Consider the following 19,542-nt stretch of genomic DNA (forward strand, 5'->3'; position numbering starts at 1 on the left):
GTCAGCAATGTTATCACGAGGCTTCTACTCTTAAGCTGAAGTTCAGAGATTTGCAGGCTCTTCCCAAGTGCAAGATTGTAATTACTCAATGGCAATATTTTTACCATGTTTATTAAGAATAAAAGGATCATGAATTCACATTCTAACGAATCCTGGAATACTTATTATTAGAGACAAAACCAATGTATGAGAGAATGGCAGGTGACGTCAGCCCTGAATCAATGAGAAGAAGACCCAATGGGGTGTGGTATTCACCAGAGAGAGCACGTCTGCTTAGATGACTGCATCCTACAAGGAATATTTACTATAGTTTAGTATATTGGTGGTCTGCCTTGCTTGACAACATTAACTGTGATCATATTTATGACCCTTGGTGTCCTGCAAGAATTTGTTGCAGTATTTCATATGACAATTAATTGTTGCAAATACAAATTCCAGCTTAATAGATCCTTCAATTCAAAAACAGTCTCATTCTCCAGTTTTAAGAAGAAAGGGAAGAAGGCAATGCCTTAAAGACGAAGCAAGTGCTATGCTGGCAAATGTCAAATGTTAAAATAAGTTTATATTAAATGTTAAAGTATTGCCTGGAATGACTTTTCCATTATCCTGCTTGAGAAACGCAGAGGCGCCTCCTTATTACTTTATATTTGCTTTACAAAGACAAATGTATCATCATGCTCTGTATTAACTGTATGTTGACATTTTGCCACAGAAGGATGCATGTCTGCGCATGGTTTATAATAAGTGCACGTAAACAAAGAGAAAATAAGTAGAAAAGGGGAGAGATTTATTAACTCCTCACAGAAACAGATGAAATTAGTTTTCATTACTTCTTCTTTTTTTTTCCCCCAGCTTCAGCTCTCCCTCAGCGCGGGAGGAGGCTGTGGGCTGCCGGCTGAGTGCTGGAATGAGGAGTAATTGAGCTTCAGCTGAGCCGGAGGTAGCTTTCTCCTCCCAGTGTCATTCATTGCTGCAGCCTCCAGTGCCCAGTCCCTAGTTCCCGAGCTGCCTCTCTTCCCGGTGCAACATAGCTCGTCAAGACAGCAAAACCGCCGCAGAAGTTGCCCGGCAGAAGACTCCGGAGGCATTGGCTCAGGAACTTTTCACGTCATCTTCTGCTCGGGAGCCCCTTCTCGCCTCTCCGCGCAGCCTTTCCCACCGCAAATCCTCGGTGCTCATGGGGCAGGCGGAGAGGCGCTTGCAGCACTGAGCGGAACCGGACTCTAGCCCGTGATGTCCGGCACCGAATTGGAGGGCTGCCCCCCTTGTCGCAACTGGTCATCTGCCTCGGAGCTGAATGGAACTCAAGAACCCTTTTTAAACCTCACTGACTATGACGACGAGGAATTCCTGCGGTACCTGTGGAGTGAATACCTGTACCCGAAAGAATATGAGTGGGTCCTGATCGCCGGGTACATCATCGTGTTCCTCGTGGCTCTCATTGGGAACGTCCTGGGTGAGTCTCCTCCCGGGCAGACCTCCCGGGAGCTGTCACCTCCCCTCCGCCCCGGGCTGCGAAGGCTCTAAAGAGACCCCTCCCTCCCCCTGGGAAGCAAACAAAGAGGTCTTTGCTCTCGGGTGGGGTTTTCTAATTAAAGAAAATATAAAAAGTTTTCTGATTTTCCAAACCAGGACCGAGCCCTGGAATGGGTTATTCCCTGTTCTGCTGGAAGGAGGGGGAAACCGCGTTTCTTTTTCCGAGCACCTATATTACAAGCGCAGGGAGAGGGGCCGCGACAGGGATCTCCAGGTGGATTTTGTTGAGTGGGGGGAGGAATCAGTCATCCCTTTGTGTACTGTGGCTGGGTGCTTCAGAGGGGTTGGGAAGAGGCAGAGCTTGCAGAATGCAAAGATGCATCCCTAAGGAGCAAGCTCTCTTTGGCTGTGGAAGTCACAAAGCTTTTGTGAGCTAGGTGGCATTGCCCTTTGGTGAGGAGGTTTAGCCTCAAGTCAAGAGATGGCAATGAACCAGCAGGGAGTAGAGACAGAGGCAAAGCAGGGAACTGCACTCACTCAATGAAGCTGAATTAAACAGAAACCATGCCTAGAGCAAGAAGAAGGAGGGGCATGGGAGAGAAGTAACACAGAGATCTCAATCATCCATCCATCCATTCATTCATACATCCATTCAGCCAAATATTGTTGTGTTTTATTTTCTTTTCAGTCTGCTTGTTGCCAGGCTCAGGAATTATTCATGTCAACTGTTTGTTGTTGTTGTTGTTTTGTTTTCCCCAAAGATGAGACTAAGCTTAATTCTGGGTTCTCTATTTGTCCCTGTCTAGGTCTGTATGCAAACACAGGTGTCCTCGACCACTCCCCTCCCTCTGAACAGTTTCTAAGGGTTGGGGAGGGGGTGAGATGGGAACATAGTGACTGCGATGGTGGAATGTGTCAGGGCAGGAGGAATCTACCTCAAGAAAAGGGGCTTTGGAAGAGAAGAATAACTTGAAATAAATTGTGAATGGAAGGAGAGTGTACCTTGATGAATGAAGAGTAGAAGGCTGGGAGACTTTTCACATGCAGAGGGCAGTGTGGAGGAAGTCTCTGCTGAAAATGGAGATGGAGGAGTCTAGGAGTTACTCTTAATTTTCAGTTATAACAGGGGAAGAAGGTGAGTGAGGTGAGATAGGCTGGGAGGCTTTGCAGTCAAAAGCAAAGAACTTGTAGCTTCAATGGAGACTGTCAAGGAAGTTGACAGTCAGGCTTTCAGCATTCACCTGATTTTTATCTTCTCTCCCAAGTGTGTTGGTCTAGGTAGAAAGCATCCAGAGCAGTCTCTCACCAACTCAGCAGGCAGAATATATGATAGTTTGTGAATGAGAGTAATTCTCCAGAGAGTTGGTATGATATTATTTGAGGAGACAAGAAACCTTTGAGAACTTTAGTACATTTTAAAAGATTATTTTTAGACTGTTTACCTTTGGTTGATTTTTAAAAGAAAAAATGAAGGAAATGTTTTTAGGATGCTAACAAAATGAAACAAAAGAGGAAATACACATGATTAGAACTGTTGCTATAAGCATATGTCTGTTGATAATAATTGCAATCTTGCTTTCCTTCTTCTTGTTACCCATCCTTAAGATTACATCTCTTAAGACACATGGCTACCAGCATAGCAACATTTTGCTACATTATGACAACACTTATTAATAAACGAATAATCAAAATTGAACATATATTGAGTACCTATTGTGTGCCAGATCCCTTCATTTACATTCTCTCCCTTAAACATCAACATAAGCCACATTAGCCAGAAGAAGAAACAAGACTTAGAGAAATAAAACAACATATTAAGGGACATAATTTAGATTCAGTTCCATTTCTTCTGACCTCAGATCCAGAATTCTCCATTGTTATTCCACTCTAGAGCTAGAAAGCATACAGAAAATAGATTCTCTGCTCCTGATTGTCTGCAAGCTTATTGGATGTGTTCCTCTTCTCCCCTGCATCGATGCCCACTGCCAATAAAGTACAATGAGGGGTTAATGGCACTATCATTCTCTTCACCAAAAAACCTGTCCAGAGAAGCAGTATATATATATATATATATATATATATATATATTTATGAATAGCTATAAACAGCAACTATTTGCCTTCCTTATTTTAATTTTAGCCTGAATCTTTGTGATAAACTGTGCTCTTCTTTGCTGTTATTGCATGTTTACTTTGCACAGGCCTTGTAATGAATAGTCTCCATAGCATAATTGCACAGTTTAGACTTACATGTTTGCTAACCTGGGAAGTTTTAGTTTCAGGAAAGAAACACCTCTACGGTAAGGCTACTTGTTTCATAATGTCAAGGAAGATAGCACTGTCCACAACCCCAAGTGCTGAAATGGCCAATTCCATTCAACCTAAAAAGATTTAGTCAAAGCACTCTGCTCTCAAGAAACTGACATCTATTTTCCTCAGTACTGAATAACACTGAAATCCTCTCTGTTTGAACTGAAACTCATTCTTTTCTGCCATACTTCCTGAAAGTTGATGAGGTTTAGGTTTGACATTAAAAGAAATGAGTAGTGTCATTACTCACAGACAATTTCCTGCTCTTTGATGTCACTGTCAAACTTGCAAAATGAATTAAATTGAGAATTGTTTTTTTTTTTTTTTGCCTCTCTGGTACAAGTAATTTTACACATAGAGTGGTAGGACAGGATGTCACATGATTTATGCAAAATAAAGATACAACATTAAGTATGACGGTGAAATACCAAGAGGTTAGGCAGAAGATGTAATCACTGAGCCTGAAGGCTCAGTCACCATTTGTACTTTCATATAACTAACTACTTGGAAAATCTCAATCTTTTTGGGCTTGAAAATATAATGCCATGTGTTAGAAGTCATTTTCCTTACAGTGTCCTTTCCTGAAGTGATGTAATTGAATGTGCTATGAGTAGCATGACACATTTGTGATTGTCCTCATCTCTTTTTCTTCTCCTCAGAGTCCCTCTCTATCATTATGCCCCCTCTCCACTCTCATATACTCCTTTCAGAGATGGAAAGCAGTTTACTGAGGAATAATGATTTAAATAGAATTTTAGGAGTATTTACTTTCCAGTGAAAAGCTGTAAGCATGTTTATTGTGGAATTTTAAGTTTCAGGGAAGGAGCATGGGGTAAGGTTCTTTTTGGAAGGAGTATCTTTTCAGTATCTTCAAAATAATGCCACCTATTAACTATTCCTAAGTATGTCTCTTATTACAGCTAAGTAGATGTAGCAACTTATTCACTTAGTGCATTTTAAGCATTAGTATTTTTTTAAATTAATGTGTATATCAGGGGGAACCATTGGGGAAATGTAAAGAAATATAATTGATGTTAATTTTTTCTCCTGATTCCTTGAGTGAAAATTTGGGGAGAAATGTGTTCTAGTCAGTTCAAGCATTAAGTAACTAGGGAAAATGATCAATTTTCCACCTTTCTTATATCTGCATTCAAAGATATCATAAGTTTCACCTGGTATGCTTCTATCATATCTGTTATTGTCTCCATATGAAAAATGGGAAACATGTAATAAATGTCCACATCAGTCCAGTTATGTTTCTTGCTTCTTGTGTGCCATTAGCAAGTTATTGAACTATCCAAGTCAATTTTTTATAATTACAAATTAAGATCAATAATGCCTACATTGTGGAAATAATATTAGGATGTAATACACAGATATCCTCTGTAAGGACATATAAAGGAACACAGGCACATGCATATTTGTTGACACATAGACACTAATTAATGTCAATTTTTATCTCTTAATTTTCATGACTGAACTTTTTGTGATGTGGTTTATAGCCAGCTTCTGCCCTCATGTCCAGTCTATATCTCTGTAGCTCTCTGTTGCCTCTGCCCCAGCCTTTTCCTTTATTGCATATTTTCCTAAAAGATGTGAATAAAATGGTGTTGGCACATGTTACTCTCCTTTTCCACACTAGCTCCACCCACCCATCCCTTTCATACTGATTACTTAACATTGCCTTGTTGCCTTCCCATGAAAGCCATTTCTAACTATTGGGATAGTTTGCTTTCTTTCTCAGCTTAAATTTTCCTGCGTGGTTCCCATTCGTTTAGAGGTTTTGTGTTGTTAATAGACAGGTCTATCACTTCTAATGTTTTAAATAACACACACATTGGTAATATATTTATTTAACTCATACATTGTTAAAATACATAGTGAAGTATTCATAGTTAAATTGCATTGTCCATTTGTCCATTAAATAATTTACCCAATAATAATTTATCCAAATTAGGTGTGTGGAATGGGAAAATATTTGTAATAGGTTTGCTTCCTACAGGCTTAATTGTGTGTCATATATGTAAGTGGTAGAGTTGCAAGTTCATGCTACTACTCTTGAGGCTAGGTACATTTATTTTCTGCTTCTCCTAATGCCCATTTTAGTTTTGTGGGTGTTTGTAAATCTATCCTTTCCTACACAGGAAGCAAAAATGAGTTTCTAGCCTCTTTTCAGATGTAGAAGTAACACATCCCTCATCTCTGCCAAGACTCAATATAAATCATGAACAGTGACTCTAAAAGGTAATATTAAATATTAAGCTTTAAACCTATTATACATTTTAGTTGTAGAATGCAAAAATTCTTATCTGAATAAGAAACTGATACCTATGCATTTTTGCTAAAATCTTAATGCTTAGTCTTATTTAGTAAATAAATTATATCTTTGACTTAAAATCCCAATGATAACTTTTAAGATAGCTATTTCATAGATAACAGCAACATTTATCATGGACAGACAATAATGAGAATACCACGTTCAACTGATAGTTTAAATGTAATGAGTTCTTTCTGTATTTGAAAAGATATATTTGGAAAACGGGATAATAAAAAAATAGCAATTTTTGAGAGACCAAATCTAAAATTTAAATACAAACACAATGCTCCAGTTTTTAGAAAACTGTCTGGATCTTAGTAGTGCTTGTATAATAAATTGTATCGTGTTTTATATTCATTTTCATTAATTTGTATTTTAGATTGTATTTGAAAATTGTCAGGTACTGCAGCTGTGTTAGCATCCCAAAGTCTTCATGTTCTCATTCGGCTCAGAAACATCCACTGCTGATGTTATTTAACTAGTGAAAGAAGACCCTTCCATGTATTTTTCTTATAGTATTCTGACATCATCTACACCCTAAGCAATGCTGGCTTTCTTAAGTGATGGTTCACTGGTATGGTTCAGTCAATGACATGTGATTGGTGGAACTGAGGGTATTTGTCTCCAGTTCCTTTTCTCATTGCAAAGGAAAATGATGACTATTTACTGAGTACTGTATGCTAGGTCCTCTGTGTCGGGCTCTACTCACATATACTCTATTGATGCCTTACAACAAACTTATAATGAGGAGATTAATAGCTTTTACAAATAAGAAAAATGAATTTCAAAGAGCAATGTTAAGTTACTCAAAAGTTTAGTCAGACAGTAAGTAGTAGCACTAGGTTTCAAATATGAATTTAACAAATTCTGTGGTCCGTGTTTATTCCATTACTTCATCCTGCCTCTTTCCCTAGCTTCTAACCCTGACTGGAGAAGCAGGGGAAAAGGAGGAAGGAGGAGATCCTTAGATGTGCCCTCTAGACCATTTATGGAGTTGTTTGGGCATGTTGCCATGCTATTTTTCTGATAGACTACAGTTCTTCAGCTCTGAGGATGAGCTCATTTGATAAGTTAATCAAGGTCAGGCTAGGGTTACTTTACAAGAGAAAATTTCAAGGTAAAATAGGTGCTGCCAAAAATGCTTTTACCTGTTCGGGGGGTGACTCACTGGAAAAAAAAATATTAGGTAATTGTGGCCAAGAATTACTTTGTTATTGAAAGTGCTATCTTTAGACACAATTTGAGGCTGAGGGCCTAAACACTTAAGACCTCATATAATCTAAAGATACTTGTTTATTTTTCTGTTGGTCATGCATTTTCAAAGAAATGATATTTATTTAAACAAATAATGTTGCCACTGATTAAATCGAATAGGTCCATTTATTTATTTATTTATTTATTTATTTTTTTAGAAGGAGTCTTGCTCTGTAACCCAGGCTGGGGTGCACTGGTGCAATCTTGGCTCACTGCAACCTCCACCTCTTGGCTTGAAGCTATTTTCCTGCCCCAGCCTCCCCAGTTGCTGGGATTATAGGCATATGCCACCATACCTGGCTAATTTTTTTTGTTTTTTTTTTTTTTAGTAGAGACAAGGTTTCACTATCTTGGCCGGGCTGGTTTTGAACTCCTTACCTTGTGATCCACCTACCTCAGCCTCCCAAAGTTCTGGGATTACAGGCATGACCCACTGCGCCTGGCCTTAATGGGTCAATTTCTGTATCACCTGATAGTGTATCTGGAGCAGAATAATGCTATATATGAACAAAGAGGCATTACCTGTCACATCAGACATGAAATGACCTTTAGACACCGACTCTGGAACACTTTGAGATGCTATTGGATGAAGCATATGGCACATATGGCCAGTCTTTCGAATTGCTGACTCTGAGGATAAAATTTGTTCATTTCACCTTTTTGTTCACACAATGAGAAGTGATCTCTTAACCAAGTAAATGGATTAAATTGATATTTAAAATAATGTTAAATTTCTTGCCAGAAAAACTGTTTTTTCATGAACAAAAAACAAACTGCTCAAACTAAATGACTACATCATTATTCCTAAAAAATATTAAGAGATTATTATTACTGGGCCTTTACACATAATTTACATTCAATATTAAACACATGAGAACAATGTTTAATATTTATATAGTATTTTACTCTTCAGAAGATATGCTTTCCATATTCTGTCTCAGTTATTCTTCACAACAACATTATGAGGTAGAGCTTTTTTAATGAAAAAAACTCATGTGCTTGAAGTGATTTAAAATCACTGTGGAAGAAAAGCCTGGGCCTGCAGAAAAACCAAGTGGTTGTGTGTCAGCTTGGAAAAAGCTTGCAAATTTCCTGTATTTCAAGAGGCCAGGATAAGGCATATAATTACCGTTTACTGGTTTTCAGCTATGCTTTCTTCAATATCTGATTTTGTCAAAACTTCAAGGAAAAAGTCACATTACCACACTTCATAAACTTGTTAAAACTAAAATAAAATAATTTCTATGTTTTAACTTATAGTAAGAGTTTATTCTCACAAGTCCTCAAAATTTCAATTATCATAGTCTTTTTCTGTAGACGGAAGTCCATGTGGACTGTTATCATTCTGAATAGCTAGGCTATGCCAGAGTAGCAAAGAAACACTGCATTTTCATTGGCTTAGTACCACAGAAGTTTATGTCTTGCTCATGTAACCTCTAAGGTGGGTTCGAGAGTCTATTTTATCCAATGAATGATGGTTCAGGCAGCCTCCAGATTTTGTGCACCATCTCAAAAAGGTGGACTCTGTGGTAATCAGTTTCCAATGTGGTTTCCAATGACCACCACCCACCCCCAACCCCCACTTCCTGGTAGTCACACCATCGTGCGGTTCCTTTCCATATTATGCCAGAATTGGTCTGGGTGACCAATAGCTTATAGCAACAGTGAAACGATGTCACTTTCAAGATTACATAACAAAAGCTTACAGCTTCTAGCTCAAGTACCCACTTTCTCTCTAGCTCTTGGATCTCTTCTGGAAGTAAGCTGCCTTGTGGTGAGCAGCTGTTGGCTGGAGTGAAAATCTATAGCCGGCAGCCAGAGACGAAATATTGTCTGTTAACAACCTTATGTGTGAGCTTGGAAGCAAATTCTTTAGACCAGGTTGAGTCTTGAGATGATGACAACAGCACTGCTTCCCCACCCACCCCCAACTTGACTGCATCTTAGTAACAGACATTGAGATGGAACTATTCAGCTAGGCTTCTTACAGATTCCTGACGATTCAGAACCTTTGACATAATACATTTTTGTTGTTTTGACTTATGTTTCGGGATAAGTTGTTGCACAGCCTCTGAAGTGAACTAGAAGAAGCATACTGGCTCTTAACTACTTTTGCCAAAAATTAACACTTGTCAGTCATGCGCATACTCATTTGGCCCAAATCAATCATATTGTATCAACCTAACTACAAGGGAGTTGGGAGATGGTAATGTCTCTGTCACTGAAACTGTACAATAGTTAGAAGCATTTTCAACTTGCATAGACTCCAAACAAGAGAATTTGAAGGAATTCATACCACTAAGATAAGCTGATAGGTATATCATTCCAATTTGGTTCTCTGAGAATAGAGGTAATTGATAATATTAAGAGCCTTTGTGCCAATTATTGTGCTAGGATTGTGGGTACAAAGGTAATAGAATCCAAGGAACCTGTACTCTTTTTGAAAGACAGACACATAAACACATACTTTCAAAATAATGTGGTAAGTGCTGCTATGACAGATGGGTACACAGAATGTAGTCAACGTATTTGAGAAGGACACTTAGCTCTACTGGGGGATTAGAGAGAGTTGCAGGAGGAGATGACACCTAAACTGAATTTTAATAGATGAATTCAAGTTACCCAGGTGAAGAAAACTGGGTAAGGATGTTCTAAGCAGAGGAAACAACATAAGCAAAATCAAAGAGGCGTGAAATAGAATGAGCTATGAAGAAAGTGTTAGGCATTGGGTAATTCTAATGTAAGTGCAGATGAGGAGAGTCTGAAAATGAGGCTGAAGCAGTAGATAAGGATTGGCCATAAAGACCTTGTGTACAATTCTTAAGATCTAGGCTTTGACCTTGTTTGGGGGAGCTGTTAAAGGATTTTAAAGAGTGCCATCACTGGTTTGCATTTTCCATGAGAGCATTTTGAGGATAATATAGAGAATAAATACAAAAGGGGAAAGACTACAGAAGGTTTTCACACTGGGGTTTGCATCCTGTTTTGGCTCATCTGATGGCGCTTGTTTTAATGAAAACAAACAAACATACCAACTGACAATAAAGAACATAATGCAAATTCTCCAGATAATTACTTCCAGGAGCTTTCTACGTGCTGCATAAGAAACAACGGAAGAAAAAAATAGAGTAAATGAAGGAAAAGGAAGAACGAAAAAGAAAGAATACGTATTGGAAAAACTGGCTGTTTTTGTTTTGCTAAATATTTAAATTGGCCTCCCAAAGTGGTAGGATTACAGGTGTGAACCACTGCACCCAGACTCAAGTTTTCTTTAAGATGTTTTAATTATATATTTCCTAGAACATATATGCACGAATCTTGCATGCCATAGCTTTATTAATATTTTCCAATATTCTACATGTTGTTTACTATAACCATTCTTATGATTAGTTACAGATTGGGGTTTCAGTGAATCGCTGTAGTCCCAGCCATTTCTCATTTGAGCTTCTACATCACATTTTGGCCTCACTCTGAAACTCAAAGATTAAAAATTTGAGATCTAAGAAACAATATTTTCCATTTTTAAACTAAGTCCCCACTTTTTTCTAAATTTTCAACAACTTTCTAAACATTCTCACTTGAAAATTTATTTTAAATGACATTTATTTCATTCACATAATCAATGAAGTTGCTACATTGACCCCAGGTCAGCCCTTAGCAAATTTCAGTGAACATTTCCCTACAGGTTGGCATGGTAACACACTTCAAAATTTCTAAATCTGTGGAACAGCTTAGAAGCTTTTATTTACTATTCCTAGTTCACAATGGAAATACAATAATGATTAAACATTGTAATATCCTTTTCTAGATTCTTAGTGAGTTTTTATTCCTACTCAGTGGCTCTAAAATGAGTTTATAAGGCACATGGTTCGTAACCATGTGAGATCTTGATTTTATCACTACATTGCTAGAAATGGGGTCAAAAAGCCACTGGCTTTAATAATGTAATTCGTCAATTTGGAGTGAATCTGATGAGTCAGCCACTTTGGTAGAAAACCATATTGCTCATAAATACTATTTTGAAGGTAATTTGTCTTTCTTAAAATGTGAAGACTGCTAATCTTTCTGGGCAGGGGTATGGAAGCATGATTAAATGCTTAAGAAACCATTTTGTGATTACATGCAACTAAATCAACTTTTCATTATTAAAAATAGATAAAACCTTAACCTCTTCAATTACAATACTTTATACAAAAGTTTCCCAATTTGACATAGACTAAAGATTAAAATACATTAACAAATCTTACCAGCTGGTTCAGAAAAATAATTTCATAATTAATTGAAACATTTATGTGTTTGGGTTTGATTTACACTTTGGACACAGGAAAACCTAGAGAGAACCTTGTTATTTGAAATCATCAGAGAGGGTAATGGTGGCTCAGAAATTCCTGAATATCAGCAGATTTCCCTAGTTTGCAAATGTGTTTGTTATTTTTTCCCCCAGGCATAATGAACTTTATAACAAGAAGCCAAATCATCTTAGAGAAAAGGGGGAAAATAAAAATTTAAGAATGTAAAAACATAAATAAAAATGTGTGCATACCTCACACATGTACACACACAGTTTGGGGATTGGATGATATGAATAATATAATATACCCTAATTTTTCATGCAGGATTGAGAAAGTATCTTCCAGATATTAAAAATGCTAAAAACTGGACAGAAGGCCTTGAGTTTCCCAAATTCAAGACATATTTTCAACTATCCCCTGAGTAAATGAACTATAACCTTTACAGAAGTAAAAGTGATAAATAGATTAAAGATGAATAAGTCCTTCAATGAACAGCCATGCAAGAAGGAGTATCCCTTGGTTGATTGATCATTGTAGCATAATTTCTTTTCCTTGAACACACAATATTCCTTGACAATATTTCCTTGAACAGAATACAGTGTTTCCCTAAACAATATATGCCTGCTCTAGAGTTTTCACAATTGCTGATCCTCCTATGGTTGGCTCCTGCTCGGCACACAACACATTTTCTTTGGAGTTCTCTTAGAATGCCAGCTTTAAATCACTACTCCCTCATGTACTGTGATAGCATCCCATTTTAGTTTTTGTCAGATTTGTCAAAGATCAGATGGTTGTAGATGTGTGGCATTATTTCTGAGGCCTTTGTTCTGTTCCATTGGTCTATATCTCTGTTTTGTTACTAGTACCATGCTGTTTTGCTTACTGTATCCTTGTAGTAGTATAGTTTGAAGTCAGGTAGCATGATGTCTACAGGTTGTTTTTTGTTGTTGTTGGTTGTGTGTGTGTGTTTTGTTTGTTTGTTTTTGCTTAGGATTATCTTGGCTATGTGGGTTCTTTTTTTGGTTCCACATAAAATTTAAGGTGTTTTTTTTTTTTTTTCCAATTCTGTGAAGAAAGTCAATGATAGCTTGATGGGGATGGCATTGAATCTGTAAATCACTTTGGGCAATATGGTCATTTTCCCAATATTCTTTCTTCCTAACCATGAGCATGGAATGTTTTTCAATCTGTTTGTGTTCTCTCTCATTTCCTTGAGCAGTGGTTTGTAGTTCTCCTTGAAGAGGTCCTTCACATCCCTTGTTAGTTGTATTCCTAGATATTTTATTCTCTTTGCAGCAGTTGTGAATGGGAGTTCACTCATGATTTGGCTCTCTGTCTGTTACTGGTGTATAGGAATGCTTGTGATTTTTGCACATTGATTTTGTATCCTAAGACTTTGCTGAAGTTGCTTATCAGCTTAAAGAGATTTGGAGTCTTCTAAATATAGTCAGGTTGTCTGCAAATAGACAATTTGACTTCCTCTTTTCCTAACTAAATATGCCTTATTTCTTTTTCTTGCCTGATTGCCCTGGCCAGAACTTCCAGTACTATGTTGAGTAGGAGGGGTGAGAGAGGGCATCCTTGTCTTGTGCCTGTTTTCAACGGGAATGCTTCCAGTTTTTGCCCATTCAGTGTGATATTCGCTGTGGGTTTGTCATAAACAGCTCTTATTATTTTGAGATACATTCCATCAATACCTAATTTCTTGAGAATTTTAGCATAACAGCCTGTTGAATTTTGTTGAAGACCTTCTCTGTATCTATTGAGATGATCATGTGGTTTTTGTCTTTGGTTCTGTTTATGTGATGGATTGCATTTATTGATTTGCATATGTTAAATCAGCCTTGCATCCCAGGGATGAAGCCAACTTGATAGTGATGGATAAGCTTTCTGATGTGTTATTGAATTCGGTTTGCTAGTATTTTACTGAGGATTTTCACATCAACGTTCATCAAGGATATTGGTCTGAAATTTTCTTTTTTAGTTATGTTTCTGCTGGGTTTTGGAATCAGGATGATGTTGGTCTCATAAAATAAGTTAGGGAGGATTGTCTCTTTTTGTATTGTTTGGAATAGTTTCAGAAGGAATAGTACCATCTCCTCATTGTACCTCTGGTAGATTTTGGCTGTCAACCTGTCTAGTCCTGGACTTTTTTTGGTTGGTAGGCTATTAATTGCTGCCTCAACTTCAGACATTGCTATTGGTCTATTCAGTAATTTGAGTTTTTTCTGGTTTAGTCTTGGGAGGGTGTAAGTGTCCAGAAATTTATCCATTTCTTCTTGATTATCCAGTTTAAATAAACCAGAGGTGTTTAAATAAACATAGAGGTGTTTATAATATTGTCTGATGGTAGTTCGTATTTCTGTGGATCGGTGGTGATATGGCCTTTGTCATCTTTTGTTGCAACTATTTGATTCTCTCTTTTCTTCTTTATTAGTCTGGCTGGTGGTCTATGTATTTTGTTGATCTTTTCAAAAAAACCAACTCCTAGATTCATTGATTTTTTGAAAAGTATTTTGTGTTTCTATCTCCTTTGGATAAGTACATTTTTTAAAATTAAGCATTGCAGGCTTTAAACTTCTTCTATATAAATATTTAAAATAAAACTTCAATAATTTGAATTGTGTTTTTGATTATTTTGTTTTATATCTTCAGTAACTTACACATCAACTATTTTATAGATATTCTAGTAATGATTATGAAAGACCATTTGAAAATCTTTCCCCAACACTGAGATATCCTTGACATTACTAAGTGATTTATACCATGAAATTATATTGCTCTTTTCAAGAAAAGCAAAATGAAATTTACAAACTTTGGTAGTTTTTTGTTATTTTGTTTTCTCAAGTAAGATGCACCAAGGTTTCTTTAAATGATACGCTGTATTTCTGCAATGACCGAGAAGAATGTGTAATTTGCAAAACACTTACTTAAACTCTTTTTGTTTCAGAATATTTCTTTGTTGTTTTTATAAAAGTCTAAGCAAATACTTAATCATCTGTGTCTGAAATGAGGTGAGACAGCTGAGACAGAATGTTGCTATGACTCTGTACTTTGTATAATAAAAAGGGACAGACTTATCCCCACCTGAGCCTAGGATATTTCCAGCATACCTATAGAACCTAAGATTTTGGAATCCTCTGTCATTCTCTTCCATTTCTCTTGACTTGTGCCAATTCTAGGGTTCTGGACTGTGCAAAACAATTGAAAAAACAGTCACACTTTCAGGTGGAGCACAAGACCAGTGTTGATAGTAGCCGCACAGTTCTAGACACTTTAATATAGAATATAAGAGAAACACCAAGCCCTTCTGTGTGATTCTGGCTTTCAAACTCCTAAAATGTTCATCATTACCAGTTTTTAAAAATCAAAGTGTGACCTTACCTAAAGGAAGAAAATATTGGTAATTCGAGCAGACCCTAGAACAATTGAACCAAACTAATTAATTAACCAAATTAATATTGAACCAAACTAATTAATTAACCAAACTAATTAATATTGAACCAAACTAATTAATATTTATTATTATTGCAGATCAGTAATGACAATAAAATTTACAGAACAGATTTTTTGGCGTTTTTATACTTCCCTTATAACATAACTATTCAACAAAAATGTTTGTCATACACTGTTTTAGTTAACGCTACAACAATTAGTGTGATAGGGCTACTATTTGCTTTTTTTTTTTTTAACAGGTAGTGACATTCAGTATTAGAGAGCTGCTATTGTGTTAGTTGACCAAATACCTTTACATATTATCAATTGGCCTTTCCATTCCTGAGTTGGGAGTAAATGCAGTCTTACATTCCCCACTTCCATTTCTCCTTTGACAATACAGCTATGCTTATTATCTGTGTATCACATTGAAAAAATATGACCTGTGGGATTTAAACAAAACACAGTGTCATGCACATTTTATGATAAACTTAACCAAAAGGGACTTGAGTTCCATAACTAATTACTTTGCCTCAGAGAACTGCAATTCCTTGTAGGTACCTGGTCACAGGTACTAGAGGGAAAGAGGAGTGAGGAATACAAGAGCAAGTGTGAAGTCAGACATAGATTTTATCTCTTGGCAAACAGGTATTCGGAAAACTGCTCTGAAGGCTGCATTAGCATCAGCAACAGTAGAATATCTGCAGATTGTTAGTTTGCAGTCATGCAAACATATCTTTATCATATAAAGGAAGGCAAAAGCAACATAGAGCAGCAGAGGGATAAATCCAACTGTAGCAGCAAAAGGTACACAGAAAAATAAAGCATCCTGAACCAACACACTGACTTTCTAGTGCTTATCTAATTTGGAGCTATTTCCTTTTTTTATTTCATTCAGCAAATATTTATTGAGCACCCACAATGTGTAATCTGTTCTATTACATTCTGTGGAGGAAATACAGAAGTCAATGAGGCATGGTTCTTACCTACAAGGAATTTCTAATCTTGTGGGGGAGACTAACATGTAAACAATAAACTATAGCATGAGGATTATTGAAGAGGCATATGATAAGTCTTAGAACATTGAAATATAAGAGTTGGGTTTGACATGGGGAAAGAAATACTTCTTTGCTGAGGAGGTAGCATGTTGAGATACTATTGTTGACCATTTTGAAAAGTTCCGAAGAATGAAAAATTCCACCTACATTGGTGAAGTAGTAAGGTTAAATGCGAGACAGCTTGAAGATACAAAAATAATTATGCATAAACCATTCCAAAAATCATTCAGGGAATTCCAATAATACACAGATTTTTTCAACACTTTTCTGGGCAATTTTGAGTAATAGGGTCTCAATCTGCTCTGCTGCTTTCAATTGTTTTTGTGGCCTTTATTTTGTGGGTATCTGGCCCAGTCTTGTCTGTAGTGTATTATGGTGGATTGAATTAAACATATTTTGCAATCCTTGGAGTGATTTTAAAAAGACTGTTGTGTTATATCAGAGTTTCCAAAGGGGGATTAATTTGGGGCAATCGTAAGAATGGATTAAGGTTTTAAGAGACCAGACAGTGGGAAACCAACTCTTCAGGAAAGTTATTGTGAGAATAAAGTCAAGACAATGGGATAGAATATGAAAATAAAATGAAACAAATACGAGACACACTCTGAAGGTAGAAGTTGGCAACTCATCAGATGTGAGGAATTGATAGGAACAGAAAGTAACCTACTGATTAATAGAAATTTTCTGCCAAAGAAAGTGTAGTGACTATTCTCAACAAACTGACACAGGAACAGAAAACCAAACACTCATGTTCTCACTTATAAGTGGGAGCTGAACAATGAGAACACATGGACATAGGGAGGGGAATATCACTCACTGGGGCCTGTCATGGGTCTAGGGAAGGGAGAGCATCAGGATAAACAGCTAATGCATACAGGGCTTAATACCTAGGTGATGGGTTGATAGGTGCAGCAAACCACAATGACACATATTTACCTATGTAACAAACCTGCGTATCCTGCACACGTATCCCAGAACTAAAATTAAATTAAAAAAAAGAAAAAGTTCAGTGATTGTCTTGTTTTTTTCTTAAAATAGGAAATACATAATATATATCAACTGTAGTGTGTGGGTCATGATGAATTGGACAAAGATATGTATTGGACAAAGATATAGTTTGAATTGCTAGAAGAGTATCCATGTGCAGTTATCCAGAATAAATTAGGGCTTGTTCCCCAACATACTATTAACACAACATACTATTAACAATCAGTCAACTACTCTGAGATACTTGTTTTTCTGTGTGCTATGCAAGCAATATATATAGTTTATGTGAAAAGTTTTAAGAAAATGTCTTATTTAATAATTAAAAGCTTACAAGGGAATGTAAATCTCTTAATGTGGCAAGACCTTTTTGTCACAGTAAATAAATTCACTGGTTCAAAAAATATTTATTATGTGCCTATTGCAGCAAACAAAACAAAGCTCCTTCTGGTAGGGAACTTATATTCTAGTAGCATTTAGTATATATTTTGACAACTGAACCAACAGGATTTGCTAATGAATTGCCTTATGGGTATAAGAGAAAGAAAGGACTCAACATTTTCATGCCAGGTAGGTTGATGGGGGTGCCATTCACTGAGCTACGGGACTGTGGAGTAGGAGAATGTTTGAAGCAGGGAAGGAGAAGACTCAAAAGTTTGGTTTTGAGCATACTAAGTTTGATACAGTACAGATAAGTGTATGGTGGCCATTTGAACATGAAAGTAGGAGCTCAGGTAAGGAGTCAGGTATGGTGAAATAAACCTGATAGTTATAACCAATATTATATTTTATGTCTGTAGCTTTTTATACATTAACCATATATATCAAAGACTATAGAAGGAACTGTATAGTGAATAAGAAATTATACATAATCTCTTTTTTACAAGTTATTTTGCTCTTGGTTTCCTTCTGTGTGAATCATCACAGCTACATTTTCTTAAATCTTAAAAGGGATTACTTTGAATGATGCATTTACAAATCCAGAAAACAAAAACTGGGGTACAAGGTAAAAATTCTGATTTCAGAACCTATGCCTGACTCATCAAGTCAGAATTTCAGGGAGTGAAGAACCTGGAATCTACACTTTAAATAGGGCCTCAGTTCACCAAATATGAGAATTCCTATGACAGGAAAAAGAAACCTGTTATATTTGATGGAAGCCAATTGGCAAGCCAGTAGTTTTACATTTAACAGTAATTCTGTTGTGTCAATGAAGAGCTATCAATGGAGAGAAGATGAAAACACCTACCTTGGAATGGAATTTGGCAAGAAAATAAGAAATGACAGCAAAAAGACCAATAAGAGGAATCAGAGGCAACGAACAATGGAGCAAACCTGTGGGAACACAGAAAGTTTCTTTTTTTTTTCTTTTTTTTGAGGTGGAGTTTCGCTCTTGTTACCCAGGCTAGAGTGCAATGGCGTGATATTGGCTCACCGCAACCTCCGCCTCCTGGGTTCAAGCAATGCTCCTGTCTCGCCTCCCAAGTAGCTGGGATTACAGGCCCAGCTAATTTTTTGTATTTTTAGTAGAGATGGGGTTTCACCATGTTGACCACAATGGTCTCGATCTCTTGACCTCATGATCTACCCACCTCAGCCTCCCAAAGTGCTGGGATTACAGAAAAAGTTTTCTTAGTGACAACTTTATAGTTACATTTTCAGTTATATTAAATTTAAAGTAGAGTTATCAGTGTGTACAGTGGAATAATTTATTATTATATTAAGCCAACAATATACTTTAAAACTTACACAACTTTACAAAAAGAAGGACATCTCAGAAGTCTGGGCTACTGAGAAGAACTCATTGCAAAATAGACTAGCGCAAAGTATTATTCTGTATTTTCTAGCTTATGATTGTCCATATAAAGTCAGTCTTCCAGGATTAAAGTCAATGTCACTTCTTTTTACTGTGTGTCCTTTGAACTATTAAAATCTGCAACATATTGATATACAGAGTAAAAATAATTATGTCGTGGAAAGAATTGAAGGGTTGTTACAAATTTAAGGGTATTTCACTATATACAAAAACATTGTGAAATACTGGCACTAATTTAGATCTAGTAGCTCTGATATATTAAATCATAAATGTCAGAAGTTATTGGTCACAAAATAAACACTAGAATTATATGATAGTCTAAAAAACATTAAAAAAACTTCAGCAATAATATCGAAGATATGGAAGTACTAGAAGAATAAGGATTAAAACAATAAGTAAAAATCTCCTCCAAGGACTGGTCTACACTAGGATTTTAGAAATGCAATTTTTTTTCACAGAAATGTCCTTAATCCTCTATATAGAATGAGGAGAAAACACAAGACTTCAGCAAGTTCCATCTAATCCACTGCAGACATATGGTTACCTATCTTCTCTTCAATCTATTGGAGTTTGCAAATATACTACCTTCAAAGGGTAGGTG

The 19,542-nt window shown here is 36.6% G+C and overlaps 1 protein-coding gene across 3 annotated transcripts in view; it reads left to right on the forward strand.

Annotated features, from left to right (window-relative positions):
* Nucleotides 1-959: 959 nt before the first annotated feature.
* HCRTR2 (hypocretin receptor 2) overlaps nucleotides 960-19,542 on the forward strand; it is a 110,253-nt gene continuing 91,670 nt past the window's right edge. For all 3 annotated transcript variants that reach the window (XM_054254128.2, XM_035295939.3, XM_078370704.1), the window contains exon 1: nucleotides 960-1,456. In XM_054254128.2, coding sequence (XP_054110103.1) covers nucleotides 1,234-1,456 — 223 coding nt within the window. In that variant the 5' untranslated portion in view covers nucleotides 960-1,233. The remainder of the gene's footprint in view (nucleotides 1,457-19,542) is intronic.

Source organism: Callithrix jacchus, chromosome 4 (assembly GCF_049354715.1).
Source record: "Callithrix jacchus isolate 240 chromosome 4, calJac240_pri, whole genome shotgun sequence".
NCBI lineage: Eukaryota > Metazoa > Chordata > Mammalia > Primates > Cebidae > Callithrix > Callithrix jacchus.